The 23085-nt window shown below is 39.5% G+C and overlaps 1 protein-coding gene across 1 annotated transcript in view; it reads left to right on the forward strand.

The window, feature by feature from the left end:
* The first annotated feature begins 6168 nt into the window (after positions 1-6168).
* The window catches only part of LOC140234903 (uncharacterized), an 85615-nt gene continuing 68698 nt past the window's right edge, over positions 6169-23085 (forward strand). Inside the window, exons 1-2 of the mRNA XM_072314944.1 lie at positions 6169-6305; positions 7107-7279. Of these exons, the coding sequence (XP_072171045.1) occupies positions 6169-6305; positions 7107-7279 (310 nt within the window). The remainder of the gene's footprint in view (positions 6306-7106; positions 7280-23085) is intronic.

Consider the following 23085-nt stretch of genomic DNA (forward strand, 5'->3'; position numbering starts at 1 on the left):
ACTAATCTCACTCTCGTTTCCTTTTCTTACACCTCGTCCCTGGCGGTCTGTCAGAACAGTTTAGTGCGAGACAAAGACATCGTCTCTTGGAGGATAATTCTCGTCCCAGTTGATGTCAGGAGTAATCTAGGCTTTATCGCTATTCAGTATGGCTGATTTCTCGGTGCGAGAAAAACAAACTGACAACAGCTAACTCATTCTCCCTCTGCAATCATCATACTGTTAGCGAAATTGAGCGCACTATTATTTGTCCTCGCCCTTACTTCTACAGGTCCTTTTCTTCTTATTTGTTCTCCATCTATCTTCATCTTTCATGTCATCACCATCATCATCATCATCATCATTATCATCATCATCATCATCATCATCATCATCATTATCATCATCACTATCATCATCATCACCACCACCACTTCCATCAGTTTCCTCAAATTATATTCAGTTACTTCCTCTAGTCATCTTTCTCCTTTCTTCCTTCTTTCCATTGACCTTTGCTTCCTCCTCTTTGTTTAACTCCTTCTGGTTCATTCAGGCTTCGTCTCTCTGTTTTGTCCGAGTCAGGTTTCTATTTTCCCTCCCATACCAATGCAACGTATCGCTTTTGTTCTTTTGAGCACACACAATGAATATACCACACATGCACATCAATACACATACCAATGATTTATAGACACACACTCATGCATCACAAAAGTACAAAAAAGAAATACAGAAAATGTACACACTCGAAGGAATACCTAAATCTTGTCTGTATTATGTATTGTTGGTGGGTTAGTTTATTCCTTTTCATCTATCCCAACTCACCTGTGCCATTCTATGAAGAGATGTCTAATGCCTCTAGTCCTTTCTCCATTTCTACCCTTTTCATCCACCTATCTTTCTATCGTTCTCTTCTCTTTTTTTTTTGTCGTTCTGTCTCCTCCACAGACCTCCAATCTATCTCTCTTTCTTTCTTTCTCTCACACAAGGCAGTTGTATGTCTGAAGCGTACTTTCATATCTGCCGAAGATATCAAGAAAATTCCATTGAGGACCTCACAGCTACACTGGTCCAATGTCACACGGTTTGACGGTATGATCACTGTGGCGTGGCTCAGAACATTCCTTCAATGGGGGAAAGGAATGCTAACATTATTGGTACCCCTTCCACACTCAATCATTCATGCCTTCTAGGATATGGATGGAATCTTAAAGGGAATGCATGCACGAAGGGACATAAGCCATTTTATAACAGCCTCATAAAATGGGGATGTGATTCACGTGCAAAGTGCACTTAATTCATCACATGTTCATAATAGAATGTAATGGGCGCAGATTCAGTCCTACTGTGTGTTTCATTACATATAAGTGAGTTATTCTGTCTGGCGCACCAGGTTTAAACACAGCCATGAAGGCTACGATTCTCGAGTCTCGAGTAGTATTTGCTCGTAAGAGTAGATATATATACCCTTTAAATCATCATCAACATTTCAGCACACAGTACGAACGCACTTTTGACGCAATGGGAGCCTCATACTCCCTGGCAAACTGGTAGTCTTTCAAACGGGCGCTGACAGAATTTATGTCCTCAATAAACCCGATGTATTTCATCACGCCACCCTACTATCTCTATGTCACTGGACTGTCCAAATTTATGACTTCTTCTCCTGTAGAGACATGGCGGAGACAATCTGCCATCTGACTTGCATAGCAAGTGGGAAATCATGTAGACGATGTTACCATGGCAACTGAGAGATGAATTATGGGGTGTTTCTTTGCTGCTGTCTAATTTTGCGCAGAGTATCAATCTTTGCGCTCCTGATTACATTTTCTGTGATGAGAACCTCAAAGTGTGTTCGTCAAGACAGAGAAATTCAACTTCGGTTGTGAATTTTCCACAAAGACTATACATACGCGTTTCTTTCTATTAGTAGCTCGCTGTGAAGTAAACATTAGAGTCATCTGATATGCATAACTTTAATTGATTAACCTTCATTCACAAAGACACCAATCCAGCGTGATGAGCGTATCTTTTATTTAGGCAAAATAACATTTCTTCCTTATTTGGTCACTCGTCTGTAGGTCTCGTCGGAGATTTTTGTTTATTTTTTTTTGTCAGATATTTCACTTGTACGCTGCCACCTACCAAGGTACGTGGAATCGCAGCATTTACATACCCTCTGAGAAACTTGTCCAACTTAGTAAGCAATCACTAGCTATCACAAGCCAAGGGAATTTCATGTTTAATAACCTACACTCCTAGAAGTTCCTGCTTTCATCATAGCTGAACTTCGTTGACAATGACACTAGTAAATCTTTACATTTACAAACATGATAGTATTTTTAAACATCCTTTCATTTTAATTCTCGGCGTTTTATTTACACTTTAAGTATATTTCAGTACTTCCAGTCAGATTTTCTATCATTATCAACTTTTGTGTATGTCCAATGGAAGCTCATGTATTGTCTTAAAGAAGATAATTAAAAATAGAAAGCTGATTTTCGATGGTCACGGAATGAGATTGCCCTTTTAAAACAATTTGGAGTAAACATATAAATTGGTCATTGTTTCATTACCTTAGAGTATGCTTCAACGTACGTTAGGCAAATATGGGGGTAGCTATTGTCATGGCAACGGCACTCGCATCTTTAAAAGGACATCCAAGGGTGATTCAGCCAGTTTGTTGTTTTGCTTTGTTTTGTTTTGTTTTATTTTGTTTTGATGAAACGGGTGTTTCCAAAACGTCAGGTGCCCAGGGACATGTGTACAATTAAATGAGCTTTGACAAAGAACAGAAAAAATGCCCTTTTGTTCCCTAAATGCCACGTTTCTGCAAGCTGGATATTGATTTTTTATATCATTTTATATTGAACAATTTCTTTGGGACATTCAATCTTTTGTTCAACGTAGATGCTCATTAGTGTGCCTCGAGAAAGGTTGGAGGGAGTGTATATCCTTTGTGACGCGAAATGTCGGCTGCTCCAAACGCAATACCGAAACATACGAACGTAGCAAATGCCCTGACATTTATAAGACTTTGAATGAGTTTTCCACATAATAACAGTTTCAGGAGGAAAAACAAAAACAAATGAAGATATTGTACATAATATACATCATATCGGATTGGAAAACATCTGCAGCGAATTCTTTCATAATTGACTCCTGAACTTAAATCAGAGTAGTTCAGATTGGAAGGGAGCCATGATAAGTCTCAACAAAAAAAGACTTTATCCTTAAGAAAGAAAGTGTACGGCTGAAATCTATGTACAATACGGATTGATATCAAGTACTGGTATTGAACACTGCAACATTTCCTTGTTCTACTAGTTGGACTGAGATGAATATCAAACGATCATGTCTATAGTAGATGTGAAGAATCCTGAGGGAAGGTTGAGTTATTATTGTGAGAAAACTACGTAAGATACATGGAAGTGATGAGCCAGCGAGAACAGACAATAATATATATCTTGTGACTTCCCACTGGTAGAATGCAAGGTCAATTAGGAAAATTAATTCCCCATCCACACAGAAAAACAAAATCATAATGGAATTGAGGTTTTAAAACAGTATATTTTCGTGTATAGCACACTCATACTAACAATGGCATGATAGTATTATTTCAAGTCATTTGTTTCCACGCAAAGCACTATCAATCCTGTCCTTATCATAGTATCTGCATATCTATTTGTACAGCTAATAAAATGCAGCTCCATTCGGTTCTACAATATGCGAGCCTAGATTTTCACGTATTTCAACGTAGAGTTGAAGTAAAAAAAAAAAAGGCTCACAATCAAATTAACACGCTCAGATACATTTCCCGCGTTGCAGAAATAAAGAAATCCACGAAACCGGCACAGAAGGTCAATTTTTACGCCAACAATTTAAGTGGCGGCTGCGGTCCACATCCTCCAACATCGATTTCTTGACTATCAGAAATGCTGCGTTGCGAGATGAAGCCGGTATATACCTGTATAGCAGAGTGAATATTGTACCAATCAATCAATGCATTGATATCATAGCATATACCCAAGTTACAACATGGTTTAAGACATGTTTGCCAAGTAGCCAATATTAAGATTGACATCAATTTCACAAGTTCTATAAGCTTACACAATGAGAGCGCAAGGGGAAAATTCGTGGAGTGTAAACATGGAGGTACTTGTACGTCCATAGTGTAAAGAGGTATAGAATGATAGCTAGAAGCCCAATTTTAATCAGAGAAGGCGGACTTGACGTTGAATCAACTTTCATTTACCTTTATCATAGATTGCACCATCCACCATTTATATCAAGAAATGTAATCTTACTGTAAATCACCATGACAACTACACACAAGCTCTTTTTCATTGATAAACTAGCCTTTAAAATTTATGCGTGGTTATCCAACACATGTAACGAAGAGAAATCGACAATCCATCGTACAGAGATGTGGTCGTAGATCTCTCATTATGCAATACAATGAATGCTCCCCTTCGTGTAAGAAAGCTTAAAAATCCTATACATTGAACCCGAATACTGCTGCACTGATAGACAAGATAAAAAAAAGTGTTATGTTGTTTTATTGTTACGAAAGGAAAACACGACAATTTCTGATATGAAGTAATTTTGTGACTTCTCAAGCGGAAATGTTCATAGGATTAACTTGTGAGAGTGGCCGTCTCTAATGTTTCCTGTTATCATCTAGACTGTAGACTGTTCAGGAAACACACAATGGACTGATGTGATTCCTTACTCAACTCATCCGTGAAGTCAGGCACTTGTAAATGACCTGAAACTCGCATATTATGTGTGTGCGACGATGTGCGTGCAAAAGCCTTGGCTTTGAAATATCATTTTTTAATCTTTTTTGACAAGAGAGACTGAGTGCATATTGACAACGTAAAGCAAGGAGCCATTTCACAACAACCGTGTAATTCCTTGTAAAGATGATAGAATGAATTGGACAAAATGTACTAGGAATTATAGCGTGACAAGGGCAGGCGTTTACAATGCAATGCCGCTTTTTTTCTTTTCTTTTTTCACACCGAGGTGTATAGTTAGAGCGGTTTCTCTTTCCTTGATTTCAATTTGTGAGTTTTTCTTGTTTAGCTCTGAATGTGCATGTCTCTCTGTCTAGCGTGAAACTTCAACAGGCAAGCATGTCTTGACATTTTCTTGACACATTGCAAAAATACATTTTTTTTTTAATTTTTATTTTTATTTTTATTTATTAATTTTTTTTTTTTACTAAAGTCTGTAATTATTTAATTGACTTATGGCGCATTTCCTTCCTGCCATGTCGACTGTTTCATTCTAGAGTAATTTCCTGGCATAAACCATGGTTCTGCGAGTGGAAAATAAAAATTTCAAAGAAATTACAAGAACAACATTCCCCAGATGTTGAAACGAGATACATGTCATACCAAGTTTTGGTTCTGTTAGCAAACTACATAGTATAAAAGTAATGCTTTTAGATGGAGAATAAAAATCAAAGAGGTCTTTAAGAGAAACGACACTCAACATAGCTCTCATCTTTAGAATAAAATCTGAAGGCAATACCATTACTGTTTGAATTGATTTCGTAGAATGTGGGGGTGAATTTTCATTAGGAATTTCTTGTTGTGTTTATCTTTATACCCAATGCTAACAATAAGTTGATTTAAAGAATCACTGGATCTGAGGACACTTTGGATTGCTGCCACTCTAAATCGGCAGCCATGTTATGATACTAAGGTTTAGTGGGGTTTAAAGTGACCGTCTCTATTTCACCGCGAACGTGAATTAGTGAATGGTATATGCACCAAACCTTACGTCAGACTTTTCAAATCTAATTCCCCACTGCTGGACTTCGGCAAACTGGTTTATTATCTCCCCTCTGTTGACACGAAAACCAGTTTTCGGCATGAAGGCATGATTAGCCGAAAACATGCCTGGCTGGAAAAATGGAGTCTCCTTTCCTATATAACAAGACAATGATCCAAATGACAGAACCTCATTGAGGAATATTAATCAAACCTTAGATATCGTCATCAGGCACATTATGACTTATATTCCATAATACATCCTTGATGTAAGATATTAACTGTCTAGGTCATGTACTGCTTAGCATATTATCTTGCGACTGAGACCAAAATGTTCCGTGCGGCTTGTATCCTGACTGCTGATGTAATCAACTAATCGCTGTCGGAGGGACTGAATTACGGAATAATGATGTCGATTAGCGAAAGACTAGCCGTTTACGGTGCGGCGAATCCAGCTCCACTTATCTCTCATCAATACGGGAAGGATGAAATGATAAGGCGGAACGAGATGAAACTGCTCTATCGAGGGACAGAAGAGGTCCTCCGGTCTGTTAAGAGGGATTGGTTACGCGTCTGCGTCGCTGACGTTGTCAACGACTTTTTGAACTTTATATAGTTGACATGGTTGATACTGACTACTGCAGAAGACAGCTTGAAGTCTTACACATGATCGTGTAACCCACTATGAAGTAATATGACCATTTCCGGGGTGCTAGTAACCCAAGCTAGAGGAACTTGTTCAAAGTATCTCAGAGAGAATGTGCATAATTATGATATAATGACAGCTCTTCGAAACATGTGTCTTATCTACCCACCAGGGAAACAAAAACAGGGAGTACAGAATTGTAAGAGAGTATTGGAGAGCAACTCGCAACTCATTTGACACATTCCGGTGCCACTTCAATCTTTGCGTTTGATTAATGGAGACAATATTAGTACATCGATCGCTCTATACTTTACAATGAATGTATTGTGAAACATGCACCTTGTATGTTTGGATAACCAATTAATGCTGATGTCATCTTGTCAGAAGTCCGAGGAAGAGCTGCTTTCATCCTTTTCGATTTAGATTTTGCATTTTTCAATGTTTGTGTCAGTATTGTGAATATGATATCGAAAATTAAATGTACTTTCATGTGTACCCGCTGTGTTAAGAATAAAACAACTCTGCTTAGAGTACTATTCCAGTTGCATTTCAATGTGTCCAACTATCCTGCAATGTCAATTCCTAATTAGGGAAAAAAAATCAACCCGGCAGAACCTTTCTGTGAGTTGCTCAAAGTTTGTTCACGGTCCTGTGACGTCACTTCATTCTTTTCTTCCACCTGTTGCTTCTCTCCCTCTCAGGGGTTTCATCCACCAATCACAGCGATACCGAGGACCCTACTTCTCGAGGCCACAGAATAACGCGATTTCATCCTACCAGCCCTCGTCGGGCCGGAACGTCCTCTGCCGCTACGGGGCCTTCCGACGTGACTGCTGCTACGGCTGGAAAAGGAACGAAGTCGGCAAATGCACACGTAAGTGCCCGGATGTCCCGACAAGCAGACTGTCGGCATTTCCTCATGGTGTAGATATCTAGGGAGATGTGTCAGGTGATATCAGGCCTGTCACATGATATTAGGCCTGTCCCATAGGCAGTAGAAGCCCTTTTTAGAGGTCACGTGTGCATGATGAAGTATTAGTTTGACTCATAATGAATAACACGTCTTCTTGTCTGTGTGTAGGTAATAGTGACACCAGGCAATATGTTTACATCACATCACCAATTACATCACTTAGAATGATAAGAAACTCTTAAAGTTCATGGTTTTTCCCTGGAAAGGACATCTTTTAGCTATTCTGATAATAAATAAGATGGTAATTTTCATAGGCCTGTAACTTTTCTATTTCTTTCCTTGTCTACCCTTTCGAGCGTATAAATTTTCAATGCTATGAATTATATACCATGCTTTTGAGTTTATATGCCTTTGAAAGCACGTCTTTCTTATTGTATGCATCTTTATACTTATTACGTGTATATGCCGTTACACATGTACAATCAAACCTGTCTATAGCGGCAACCTGAGGGAGATGGAAAAGTGGCCGTTAAATACAGATGGCAGCTATAAACAGGGTCTTTAACATGGCTTTTCTCGGGGGGGGGGGGGGTTAGGGGCCGTATGCGGCAGTTGACTTCTACAGACAGGTGACCGCTAAGACAGGTTAGACTGTTAGGCCCTACCTACCTTTGAGAGTATACAATGCCTATGAGTGTGTTAGCATTCCAGCGTACCTGTAGCGTTTGAGTGCCCATGTCTTTGTGTACGTGCGCCCTTGAGTGTGATACCTATTGGGTCTTTGAGACTGTCTTTGAGCCAACAAGCTTTTCAGTGTACAGGCTACACCTTTTGAGTTCACAATGCAGCCAATGCACAGGCCTTTAGTTCTTTCAAAGTTTACTCCACCTTTTCGATATGTGAATATTTGGAATTCTTCCACTCTAAATCTGGAACCGATATAACAGACAACCCATTTAGTAGATCGTTTGTATCTGTTTTGTCATTTATCATCATAAATATACGATTTGTATGGTTGTTTGTCTGACAGCATGTGTGTGTGTGCAGCTGTACAGACATCACTTCAGGGAAGAAAAAGAAAACACTTTTCTTTATCAGACCATGGAGCTGATACCTCAGTGATCACACTGTAAAAAGCACGTTGAATCAACTGTCATTCTCTTTTCCTAGAGGAAGTGACGAGAGCAAACTTACACCATTGAACACAATGGCATGTTTTCCTTGCCTCAAGCAACTATTCTTGCTTTTTTTTTCATAGAAGAGGGATGTTCCGTGTCCAGGATATTTGCTGCTTGTCTCATTCATAATTGCATAATTGGCACATTCGATGCAGCGTTGGTTTTTACAATGAGTCGCCGAACCAAACCACACCAGACGCCAAGCCCGACCTGACCTGGAAACAAACTTTTGGGTCGATTGCCGAAATTTGTTTTATTTTCGTTTTCAGTCTCCAATCAGCAATGGTGATTCAAACAATAAAATGCATTGTTGTTGGTTTCACCAAGACCCCATTACTGTGGGAAATTTTTCTTTGACAGTAAAACAATCGTGAGATTTGCTTTGGTCATATCAGTCCCTTCCGTTTGTCAGTGAGCTACGGCTGGTGCAAACCACACAACATGTCCAAGCTTTCGAGACGTAGCGGATGATTTAAAGGAACTATGCAATGCAAATTCATGTTGACTTGTATTGACTCATATATAATACATTGATCATCACTTTTGTGGCCGAATGAATATCTAAATGTGTCAATTTTTTTTTTCTATCTATTGTTTTTCTTCATACTGTTTGGATGCGAACACAAAAAATTCCAATCCAAGATTCTGCCTGTGACGTCATCTGTCTATCATTGCTAAAGTACTGGTATGATTAACAAAAGACAGTGGAATGCGCCTTCCCCTAAACCGAGCATAACTTGCATGATTCCCTGCAATGTCTTTTGTAAATCATTATCATGAATCTGAAGAAAAATAGTCGAAGATTTTTTTTTTAACATCATTCGTGCATACAACTGTATATACTTTATATTGTATTCGACGAACTGTCCTTATCAGATGAATGAAAGTCTAATTGACAACTTGTATCGCTTTGAATCATGTTTTTTAATGTAAATAAATAAACTATTGAATTGAATTAAATATTGATACAAAATATATAACACGCATTCAGAAATTAATTTGGCCACATAAATAAGGTTGAGGTCTCATGAAGCAACACAAGCCAACATGCGCTAGCATTACATAGTTCCTTTAACACCACGTATTAACTGTGGTTACGACAGCTCTCAACGATCTGTCATACGCGTCAAGAATAATTTGTGTACAGAGGAAACGCTCGAAAGGAAGCGGTTCATTGAACGAAGGCTAGACTTTTTTTTTTTTAACACGTTGTACTTGGGTGAAAAGACACGCAGTCCGACATCTGATTCTCAGTCAGATTAAAGCTGCATACTGGCCGGCCTAGTCTCCATACACAGAACCAAATGAGAGGATTTATGTTAACAATGACAATGTATTAATTAGACTTGTTTAGTTTGCGTTTCATTTCAAAGCCTTTCAAGTAGACTATTGATCAATGAGAATCATATTCTTTTATTTCCTTACACTCCTTTACATGTTTACGAGAAAGTAGGCCCCAGGTGAATTACTTTGATTCTGTCAGTGAGAAAATCCATGTCTTTTAATTCAATGAGGTCTACTGGGAATTTGTTTTTAAAAAAATCTAAATTTGTTCGGTTACACACGATTTAAAGAACAACAAGAAGAAGATCTTAATTCTAAGCATGTCAAAAATAGTGAGCCTAAATTACACTCCATATTTTCTGTGTGATCATTACAGGTTCCCCTCCCCGCAGACCTGGTAAGTACGTTTATTAAAGTTGGATTCTGATTAAGTTTTCTGACCGGCAATCCATTGAGCATACAACCTTACTAATGTTTTAATTTTCACGCTTTCTTTTTACTTTTACCCACGGCTACTCAGGGACTTTTTTGCATGGTTTACATTTCCTGTGGTCAAAGTCAACGTGACCGTTAACCATGAAGCATAGGTCGAGCACAGGTTGATTCAACAGTAACGAGGGAGCTCAAGGGTAGAAAACACACTACAGCTTGTCTTAATTAAGGTTCGGCAGGTCGCCGCTGAAACAAGTGAGCGACTGTGTACGTGTGTTTTTATTGAAAATACACGACCGCTCTACAGGTGGAGATCAGTAAACAGGGCCCATTTGGTTCGGGTATGGCCGAGACTGTAACGAATCCTTCGTTATGTGGCATTTTTCTTCTCCGAAGTTGAAGTTAAAGGAAATGTTTGCGTAAATTGAAGCAGACCGAAGAAAATAAAAGAAATGAAACAGATGTGACTGTCCGTACGTCCAGTACATGATATGACCGAGCTTATTGCACGTCCTTCCTGAAAAAAAAAATATGCATAATTAGCATGCAAAAAAAAAAAAACCACGTACATCAGAAGAAACGCAAAGAACCAGTCAGTTGAAAGAGGTGACCTTTATTTAAAGGTCTTTATAATCGTAGGACACTGCGTTGACTGACTCTGTGATATTAAAGGAGTCATCAACAAACCTTTCATATATATTTTACAATTCTTCTCTCAAAATGATATGTGTGTGTCTGTGCGTGCTGTATGTGTGTGTATGTTTGATCGTTTATTTTAACAAGGATAATTATTTAGACAAAAACCTGACCTTCAAATAAAAATGGGTAACCCTAGCATGTTTACCTTTCTCCCACACCTGACGCTACTGTAATGAAATCTTTTATACTTCTATTATTCGTAGCCCTTTAAAGGTGGATTCTGGTTTTCTGTAGAACCTGATCGTGCAGCCCAGACGAACGTACTGGTTGCCCTTTTGTGACTGTATACTGGTCGGAGCTGTTAAAACTTCCCTCGAAAAATAGAACGCTTGATTAGCTCAATGTCCCTTTATCACTGAAACACATCCTGCGGTGTGGCGGTAAGCTATTTTCTGCAATGGGGTGTTTGTTTCTAAGAGGCCTTTCCTGTCTTTACAACCATAAACTTCTGCTATATCTAGCCCCGGCGAATCTACAGCCTTCCGTTGTTGGCGATAAGCATTCTGCATGACAATGAATGGCCAGAAGCATGCTCCTTTCAAATTAACCCGCTTTCAAGTTAGACACGTGTTTGCCCTTGAATTGTGAAATGAATTCTCCACATTGTTGGCCAAAAACCCTTCAGCAGATCAATACGTAATACCGATTCGAGCTCTACAATTTTTGTTGTTTCCTTTTGCAGTTGGTTTTTGCTCCCTTTAACCTCATTTCACATCGCCCCTTGTTTATCTTAGTGAGGGAAATGTCATCGTTTCCATGACAATCTTTGTAACAGATGAATTTGAAAAGAAGACAGGTCCGTAGAAATGCATGACTCGGGTTGCGACTTGGGTATAGCGGACGCAATATGTTTGGTTTAATGTATAGGTGTATGGACTCTAGTGCATTTGCATTCGAAATAAATATAATGTGCTTGTTGTTTATTTGTTTTCTTTTTTCCATCTGAGAAGATGGCTGGATAGCCCATATTCATCTGTACTATAGCAGGTCTACGTATCATGGAGTCCAGGAGGGTGTTTCATCAATTTATTCAGCGCTGACAAGTTGTCAGTCTCTGACAATTTCAGTAAAATCCTTGGTTTTGATTGGCTGAGATGCTCTGGTCACTGACTGTTACTATGGTGATTGTCAGTGACTGACAACTTGTCAGCGCTGACAACTTTCATGAAACGGTGCCCTGTTGTGAGTACTTGCGGTGGACCACTTCATCGAGTTTATACACCCTGCTCTTTACAATAGGGAGCTTTAGATTTTAGACGCGCGGACGTTCAAAGGGGAAAAAAAAAAACATGATCTGAGCATGCGCAATAGCGCACGTCAAGTTACTGCGCACGCTCAGACCATGTTTTTCCCCTTTGAACGTCCGCGCGTCTAAAATCTAAAGCTCCCTATTGTGAATGGATGACGGGGGATCTTTAAAAGGATGATACATTTTCGGTTGAGATGGGGCTTCAGGTTTCCAACGTTGTTTGGTGGTGATAATCAGAAACCTCTTATGAAATATGAAAGAGCATCCAATTCTAAGAGAAGATTAAAGTTTACCACTCATTTTGATTAAAAAAAGGGTTTTGAAATAGCTGAGATATCAAAACAAAGCTATCCTAAAAAGATGGGACCCACCTTTTATTAGGAGTGCTTTGTTTTGCTTTGATTTTTTTTTTTGATCTCTCCACCATTTCAAAACCGATTGTCGTCAAATAAACTTTGAATTCCTCTTAGAATTGTATGTTCTTTAAAGGTTTTGTAAGTATCTCACACACACAAAAAAAAAAAATCAAAAGCTGAATCCTCACCTCAATCAATACTTTCCAATCCATTTAATGTGCACGGGATGTGACTCTGTCACACACGGGACCTCGATCCATTTTCTGTCCTATCCAAGTGACAGACTGTTTTGCCTGCACCAGATGGTATGATAACACACAACATTGCTCAGTGTAGACTCACTTAGATTCGAACCAGTACCCGAACGCAAGACATTCGATTGAAAGGCCGATAAGCTACCGACTGAGCCATCTCGCCGCCCTCTAAAAATGTACAAAAATTTTGCAAAAAAAAAACCCACCAAAAAACAAAAAACAAGAAATAAAAGCAAAAACAAATAAACTATCGAAGAAAGACGTTTCCTCTAGGACATAAACACTAAAGGGTTTTGACGCCCAAAGACTTGAACTTTTGAGAGCTGTAGATCACAGACGAATAAATTGATTCATATACCTCCACCTTGTATCTGGCAGTTGTTCTCTGTATTGGGCTGAAGAATCTGAATTTTCTTTCCTTAACAGATATAGTATAGACAAATAGACCGGCACTGTAGCTGAACCTATTAACTGTGACAAGAATATTAATTTCGTCAACCACGACGACTGATAAACGTAGTCAAAATTGAGAAGTGCATACAAAATGAAATTGAAATCTAGCAGTGATAATTTTGTTAAATCACATATGAGGATTGTTATGATTGTTATGACAAGGGCAGCACATATGAACAAACGCGAAAAGACGTAGACAGCTTTATCATGTCAATAGTAATTTGTGACTAATATTTTTGTAATGTAGGTTCCTACTTTTGTGCAATCCGTTACGAGCGCCACGATTGGCCGTTCTTATCTGCGATCGTAGAAGTTTGTTTCCTTTTTTTTTTGTAATGCCTATAGGCCGCCCTCATATAGGTGACATTCTTGGAACCCACATTTGATATAGAGGACCTCATTTCTCACAAGAAACTAAACGATTTCTTCATTTCGCTCAATAAAAGTAATTACTCTTTACTTTCTCTTCGTTTTCTGGGTGGGGTGGTCGCCACCGCCACTTCTGCCTCCACTGGTGCCGCCCCTGATTGGGCTGGTTGAGGCTCAGGGGCGGGATAACCCTTCCCTTTCCCTTTAGTCCTCTGATGCCTTTGGTGGCATACCTCGAAGGCTTCAATAATTACTAGCCATTCGTTGAAAGTGCTCTCTTCAAGCGTAGAATAAGGCGCATTCAATTTTGTCCCCAGCGTGTGCATGTTGGCGCAAGAACTCGTAAGAATTTGTAAGCGTCCATGCAAAAGCGTGACTACTCGTCTGACTCGCATCTACTCGTATCAACTCGTATCAACGCGTATCTCCTCGTGAGTCATTTGTGTGAGGTCGTGAGCAATGGTTCTCTACAGGGGGCCACATATCGTTACAAATCATGGGAGATCGCAGCGCGTCTCGTGTTATTTATCTTGTCCAAGGTTGGTCGCGATCACCGATTTGGAAGCAGCTGTACTACTGGATACAAACTTTCGTACTTTATCACGATCCAGTATGATCTGATGTTATGATTAAAGACTCTTCATTTGTGCATTGACGATAAATAATGTTGATCATAGACAATCTTTGAACCGTCCAAATTTTTCCTTTGTAGTATACGATCAACACGATTGACACAACTGACATCAAGATCTGATAAGATCTGATAAGATCGCCACTGTTGTATACTCCACCATTAAGACTACGACTTCAATTGCGGCGTTAATCTTGATAGTGGGAACACGACACAAATGAGAAATAACAACAATTCTAACCGGAGAAAATATTAAACGATGTTCAGATAACCATATAATAATAATATAATAATAATAATAATAATAATAATAATAATAATAATAATAATAATAATAATAATAATAATAATAATAATAATAATAATAATAATACCATGTGAGAGCAAATGGTATATGCACGAACCACAGAAAGTTTCTGAAAATGATCAAGTTAAAATCCTGTGGGATTTCGATGTTCAAACTGACAATGTCATCCAGCACAGGCGTCCGGATATCATCGTCGTAGAAAGGGCTCGACAGATGTGCACAATCCTCGATGTCGCGGTACCGGGAGACAGCAGAGTAGCCGAGAAGGAGAAGGAAAAGATAGAGAAGTACCAAGACCTTGCCAGAGAGCTTCGCCGCCTGTGGAATATGAGAACGAAGGTGATCCCTATTGTCGTTGGAGCACTCGGAATAACGCCAAAGCAGCTGCGACGGCACTTGGACGATGTTGGTGTGCCAGATCGAGTGCAAACGCTCCAAAAAGCAGCATTGCTGGGGACGGCACGAATCCTGAGAAAAGTACTGGAAGTCTAAGGTTCCAGGATGGAACTTGACGTGATATTAATCTCCAAGAGATATCTTGTGAAGATAGAGATACCAATAATAATAATAATAATAATAATAATAATAATAATAATAATAATAATATTAATAATAATAATAAGTACAGCATATTTGTAATGCGCCATCTATCTAGTAGCTTATTCTGAGGCGCAGAGGGACATAATTATAAAGAGAATAACATACATTATAATCATAGTTGTACATAAGAAGGTTGGAGAAGAAGAAAGAGATAGAAATATATACCCATATTACGCAATGACAGATGCTCGGTGTCGACAGGTCGTATGTTTGAGTAATACATGTATTCGAACTCAGCATTATATTGTACATATACCCCTAGAAACTAAATCAATTTCTTATCAAATCTCTGGCAAATGTTATCATTTTCATGCCATATAGGCCTACTTTTCAATGATCTTGAATGCCGTATTATTACTTTTCAATGATTTTGAAAGGAGCAAATAGTCTTGTATCGTATTGTCTCGGAAAAAAATGTCAAGCGTGATCATGAATTAACGAGAGGAAATATGCCACAGGAAACCGTCAAAAACCATGACTTCACAATTTAAGTCATCACCCGATGTCACTCGGCTACCAAGAAAGACTGACGAACAAACAAAAAAGTGAACAAAACGAATCGCAAACATATTATAATCATAAAAGGTTCGACACGGTAAAAGTCGTAGGGTCGGACGTCATTTGATTTAAAAAAAAAAAGATCAATATTTCTTTTTGGTTAGAGACTCATATTCTCTTCTGAGATCACAAAGAAGATAATTAAATCTTCGTTTATTTATCATTCTATCCATATTATCACAAAGTTGTCCTCGATTTAGAAGATTTTGTTTTAGTTTTTCACAATAGGGGTATGGATACTTGAACCAGAATATTAACCGAATAGAGGTTTTGTGTCATAGTGACGTGTTGAATTCGTCTTCTTAAACAATTTGTATGATCGCTTTCTGTGTATTCATCTTGTGTAAGGTTGCGCCTACTCCAAAAGAAAATTTTTGGTGCCACAGACATCTACTTGACAATTTTGCTTGATGGATCATGGAGACAGAACACACAGCTCTATATGCCTCGCAAAATATGTGAAACTGGGTCAAAATGTCACTTCAAGGGAGAAGAGGACGACGACGAAGAAGAAGAAGAACGAGAAGAAAAAAAAAGAAGAAGAAACAAACATGATGGTATATTACTGATCTGTGTTTCTGCCCCCGGGCATGCTGCGAAGAAATTGAGACGTTCATACAGATATCGTCTGCCATTTGATTTAATTTTCGGTAAACTTTTCTCGTAGGTTTTTACCTTGTCTCTTGCCAGTTTCGCCACGTGGCGTGCAGAGCCAGACGAGACAAACGTGAGCAAAAAAGAAACAAGATCGTTCTGCTCCGAAAAAAACCCCAACTTATTTCCGCTTCGTATATCTATATATACAACCCGAACATTTGAAGCCAGACGGGACGTTGGGAAGATGTGGAATTCAGACGAATCACAGTGGGGTTTGGATTGCAAAATATGGAATTTAGAGGCTTTGTCTGCAGCAGCTGGTAATGTCTGATAGCTGAGTGAAGGAATCCGGTTCAACAACCTTCAACAGGTGCAGTTTGATCTCAGTACAAAATGGATAAAATTATAGCATCGCGAAAGTTTGAGAAAATCATTTTTGCCCGGGGCTATGTCACAATTCATTGATGCAGAACTGGAACATATTAAGCGGTCGTAGAAGTGTAGAACCCAGCGCTCCCAGTCTCAAACGTTCTTTTGGATCTGTAGAGAACCATTTCTTCTTTTCCGGCATCAGATTTTTTTTTCAGAGTGCCTTGTGCTCAAACCTGTTGCACATTTAAGTGATTCTGTCAAAGAAATATTCAGTATCATATAAGAAGCAGGGGCGGATCCAGGAATTCTGTAAAAAAAAAAAAAAAGGGGGGGGGGAGGGGCGCAACTAATATTTCAGGTGCCACTTCTGGGTTTCATTTCATTTATTTCTTTTTATTTCTCTTGGGTTTTTTTTTTTTACGAAAAATAAATGGGGGGGGGGGGGGCGTGCGCCGGTTGCGCCCCCCCCCCCCCGATCCGCCACTGAGAAGTGTATCGTGTCGGAAAGATGTCGCGTAAAAGAAGGCATTTTTTTAGGAAAGCTGTATGTTTTAGAAAAGGAATTTTGAAGGAAAGGTATAAGTAGGTAAAGTGTAGGAAAGGTATTTTGGAGGAACGGTATCTGTAGGAAAGGTATTTTGTAGGAAGGTGTTTTGTAGGGAGGATAACGTGTAGGAGCGGTATTTTGTAAGAAGGATAAATTGTAGGAAAGGTATTTTGTAGGGAAGGTTATTTTGTATAGGAGTAGTGTCGTATAGGAGACGTCCAGGGAGGATACACGGAGAGGATCTTACGGGAAATATTGTTTAATAAGGATTGTTATCGTACTTGATTGTTTTATGTTACCCTAGTGTTTGTTCGGTTTCAGCCGTCATGATATCAATGTTGTCTTGACCTCAAAGATGTCTGTGTAGTGTTTTCCTGCGGCACGACTGCCAGATCAGTCGTTAATTCGTTGCTTTCTTTTCTTTTCTTTTTATTCGACCTGAAGGTAGGGCGGTGAGATCAATCGTTCCCATTTTGTGTTAAAACTTAGTCGTGGTCATCTTAACCCTTCGGCCCCTGAGCAGCATCGGGTAAAGTTGGTATACAGGATAAAATGTAAATATGCCAAGATGTAGTCAAGTTCACCCATAACTGTCTATAATAAAAGATATATATTTAAGTGGGACCACCATAAGGGTTTTACTGAGCAGAGAAATAACCTAGGTGATGTTTGCTTAACTGCCATAATAATCGGAGTAGGCAAGGTGATGTTTGGCACTTTAGTGACCTATTCAGGGAAAGTATATTATGTAGGTGTATAGAAATTATGATGTATGTGTTTTTATCCCTTTCCATGTATCTCTCTCACTACGAATCTGTTTTCAAGTTCCCAGTCACCATCCTTATATGGCACTGGGCCTTTATACGCTCTTGCTGTACTTGGTTAAATCCATTTCGGGGTTCATCGAAACTCAAACGCGACGGGTTTATCTATCTCCGCTTTTCAGAAGATGACCCAAAGAACTCCGTCCCAGATGCATCTATCACACCCTAACAATTGCATTCACGTTGTCCTCGGAATCATTATTTTGCAAGATCTCATGCTTGTTTGTCTTGTGTATCGGGTTTAGATTGCTGAATAATAGACGTCAGTTCCCTGGGGTATAGTCATGGATACTCTACGATACAGGCTACCAGGTGAAATACTTTTTGCAGGAAAAAAGAGGAAGACATGAATTATGTATCCGGTGATCGTTCTCATTATACACAGATGCTTCATCCGTGTAGAGCTATTTTTGCTGTGGAGATGCAAACGCGATCATCATACAATTTTCTATGCTGCCACACAGAGCTGCTTGTCACGACCAATTTACTAAAAACGACCGATAGAGCATCGACGTCTAAGGCAGCGTTCCTCCCCAACACGCAATGAGCCGGATGTGTCTCTTATCTATGGCCATTAAAGAGAGGGTGATGATTAACGAAGCAGCTACACACTGTCAGCTCAAATACTTAACAGGAGCTGTGTCATGTAATGAGACTCAAGTATCGCAAACATTTTTCTCACGACAAAATTGTTTCGTATATTTTACGACGAAATGCTAATCGTTAAACACCAATTACGATGCAAAGCAAGACATCGTCGAAGATAGGAGTATTCCTCCCACTTCTTTAACTGCTCATACCTACTTCAAAGATATAATATCTGCTTACTCATCACTCGTAGATGAGGGATTGCAGTATAGTGGGAGGATCATAATTATGTCCCAATATGATTATGATATTGACTGAACAGTTGAAATTAAGACATTCTACATCTATAGCGCCATAAGCGCCCTTCAAAGGCGGATATCGGCGCTACACAAGAAGTCATCATCATCATCATCACCACCATCATCATCATCATCATCACCATCATCATCATCACCACCATCATCATCATCACTATCATCTCCATCATCATCATCATCATCATCACCATCATCACCATCACCATCATCGTCATCATCGTCATCATCATCATCATCACCATCGTCATCATCATTATCATCATCATCATCATCACCATCATTATCATCGTCATCATCATCATCACCACCATCATCACCATCATCATCAAGCTGGACGCCTTTGAATGTTCTATATAGATAAATGTCACTATGTAAGTGCTGTTCAACATTATCATCTTCATCATCATAGCCATCATCATCATCATCATCATCTTCATCACTATTACCATCGTTATCATCATCATCATCATCATCACCATCATCATCATGTATATGTGAGGATGGTTAAATAGGGTTGTATCAGTAGTTCCTAGTGATTTTAGCACCCCATCCCTCTTTCCTTCACGATATTTAGGATCTTTGAGAACTCTAAGGCTTTCTTGACTGCACATTATCAAAATACTGCACAAGATGTCACATAAGCTTTCGAAATCGTAGCATTAAAAAAAAACATAATATAAAATAATGCAGTTCAACATTTATTAGGTAGAAAAATTAAGATGCAACATGGCTGAAAATGTGGATAAAAGTAAGACGTCTAATATACTCCTAACTGTCATGTGTGCTGTAATTGTTAAAATGTTATGTGTTAGAAAACGGACATGACCTTTGTTTGGATACCCATTTCTATTCAATGCCATATTGCTGCTCGTGTGGCTTCGCAACATGGATATCTACTGTTATTGTCATGCAGAAGAGCATTTAAAAAAGGAATCTTGGCAACACGGAAGGGGGGGGGGCGGAATCTAAACAAACAGTGTAGCTAAGTTTGCGGAGCTGTACTAGAGTGTGATTAGATTTAGTTTGGAGAGGGCGAAAATTTGGTTAGATTTCAATCAGTGACTTGCCGTTGCCGTTCACAAACACGTAGGATGCTGATTATTTGTCTCCAGCTCGGGTCTACATACAAGTGTATAGCACGCAATGATGACAAGATGACGTGTCATGTGACAGGAAACATTTGATCAATATTGCCCGTCATGCAATATAACAGGATTCTTGCCCGATGTCAGTCCATACTCAGAGAGATTCAATTTGGTAGGTTCGGGTCACGAACACTTTGCAGAGTCAAGATTTGGTGGTGAATAGGTTTATTTTTGCTTGTTGACCGTCATAACACTTGGTAGACATCTTCATAATTTAGTCCAGAAGAAATCAAATTATAGGATATTGTCCAAGAGAAGGATGTTTCCTTACAAATTTGAGAGCGATAGGAAGCATGATTAAGTATACGAGTGAGTACGGGTTCGATTTGATATCTATTTCGGGGGGGGGGGGGGGGGGCAGACGAGTCTAAAATTGGATCCGTGACAAATTTTCTACGAATTACATTGACCCAGTATGGCAGCGACAACCTTTTAGTCCCATAGATACGAATCGGCTGTTGCCTAGCTTGAACGTCTGTGTCCATGATTCAACCTGACATTGTTTTTGGCGTCGCCAATACCGTCACAATAATAATGGCTCGATTAAAGGGTCAATCAGAAGTCAGTAGAGTGACCGACGTCAGATAAAGGACACGTGACCCCACTAGGAAGTAGCAACGCAGCGAAAAATGCCTGCTAGTCCGATTTAAGGAATCGAGATTAGGGCCATTATGTCTTAATTTTCCTGTTCAGAAACACTTTCAAGGCAATTTCTCATGAACAAAACGATTGCTGTTTGATCTTGAAGTTTGATGTTTAATGATGACGTATGCAACAAGCTGTTAAAATTTGTGTTACACTGAATCATGCGAAACGTCTCTAGTCGACCTTGAAAAGCAAAATAATTCGGAGATGCAAATACCTATGCGTGACATTACACGTTTAGTTTCTGCAGTAAATCTAAGAATGGGAGGTAAAAGTGCTGAAACTGAAAACGTTATTTTAATAGTAAATTTTGAATGGATCAACCATTCAGACTCTCACAGTGAAGTGTTACCATGAATGGAGGATCAGATCAATACACCAGTGGTCATATATTTTTTTTTCACAACGTACTGCCGCAGTGCCAGGCAGTATTCACGCACATTAAGTCACTACGCGCATCATTAAGCATTGCATACGTTTCGCATTACGCGCTTCATTTCGCTGTGCGTCGAAGCGCTGAAAAAATCGAGTCTAGGGGAAAGCCACAACGTTACACCCACCACCACAAATATGCACTTGTCTGTAAAAGGTCCAACATCCGCCCCCAGTACACCTATACAGTGTCTAGGTCATGAACTAACAGCTCTATGCTTCAAGTCAGTTTTTTCTCATCCTATCATGATGGATGCTGTCAACTGTAGTATGAAGATTTGACCAAAAAGGGATCCACCGTTCGAAAAGAGTTTGATCGAATTGATAAATCTGATAAAGATATCCATGTTCATTACCAATTAAGCCTCCCTACTCATAAGCTGATGTGATGAGAAGAGAGAGACAAGCCTTTTTGATGACTTAGAAGGGGAGTACTGATTTGACAAGCCTCGTCAATCCGTGGGTAGGTGGCTGACACTAGGTACACGGTACACCAAGTCGTAGCCTTTCGACAAGGCCTAGTGGTACTCGCAATGCTCGTCCTCAACCACGATCGATGCCTAAATTGTCAAGAGGCTAAGTCGAGGGGCAGACACTACCCACGCTGCTTGGCACCTGTAGGGTTGTGCCAAGAAAGTCGAAAACAAACAGAAAGTAGGAGTCTTATCGCAATCAACAAGTCCGTCTTGATTCATTATTTTTCGGACATCACTGGACATCACTGAACGGTCATTGCTGATAGCGGCCAAGAACCACATCCACAAGGCAAGGCATACTACTACAGATCCAAGTGTAATATCATGCATGATTTTGATACACTTGACTGGCGTCCATTGACCTTAAAGGGAAGTGGCCGGGGAATAAATCACCATCACTGAGGAGATCGGTCTGAACTTTGATTTGAACCGAAACGCAAGCTGGATAGCATTCTTTCACGAAAAAAACAAACACCAACAGTAGTTGATATGTATACACTCTGAACAAGCCTTGGTAGAACTATGATAACATACGCTGTAAAATATGGGTCAAATGAATTCATGATGAAGTAAATTTTCATTAAACTCCAGCGTGCAGAGCGAAGGATATGACGTCATAAATAACGAGCAGAAAATGTGCTGATAAACAGGTGACATAATAAAGCAGTGAGCATCCATATAATCAGCCAAACTCCCCTACCTTTTTCCTCCCCAAAACTAATAGTAAACAAACAAAACAGAAAACAAACAAAATCATGCCAACTATGAGACATCGACTTCCAACAACGTTATGAAGACATGTTGCTGGTTTGAATAGTTCATCGAACCATGTTTCCATGCAGAAGAATGTGACTTGGCGGATATTTCCTGCGCTCCAGATGTTAGTTTACTGCACTGGTTTTGTTGTGATGATAATAAAGTGGAGGAAAAGTCGAATGAGGAAGGGAGGATGACATCCTAATACCAATACGCCAACGCGCATATTGTGTTGTTTATCATGTCCCGATTCAGAAATCCCGGTGGGAAAAGGTGCTCATGAATCTTAGAAGTAGGGAGTTGAACCTTTTTTTTTTCTTTCTGTCGCTATAGATTTTTACGTAGGTAGAAACTACGAAGACCTGATGACGTCAAAACCCGAAAACGAACTTTTACACCGCGTATGTGCTTGGGAAAACGGCAACATCAACGAAATATGAGATGTTGACGACGATCGCCCTGGTTTGTTTCGTTCCCGTCTTCGGAGAAGAGCGGGAATGTCTCCCGCAGGACGACCGCGGGATCTGCATTCGCTGCTACCCAAGCTCCGTAGATGAAATGATAACAATGCACAGTTTGTTGACAGATACGATGGTAGCTAGCTTCATCAAAGTGCAGCCAAAAACGAACTCGTGCTCACCATCCCATTGGGAATAGAGCCACTGTTGAAATGGGTTTGTCTGTAGGCAAGGGAGGGA

Source organism: Diadema setosum, chromosome 11 (assembly GCF_964275005.1).
Source record: "Diadema setosum chromosome 11, eeDiaSeto1, whole genome shotgun sequence".
In the NCBI taxonomy this organism is placed as follows: domain Eukaryota; kingdom Metazoa; phylum Echinodermata; class Echinoidea; order Diadematoida; family Diadematidae; genus Diadema; species Diadema setosum.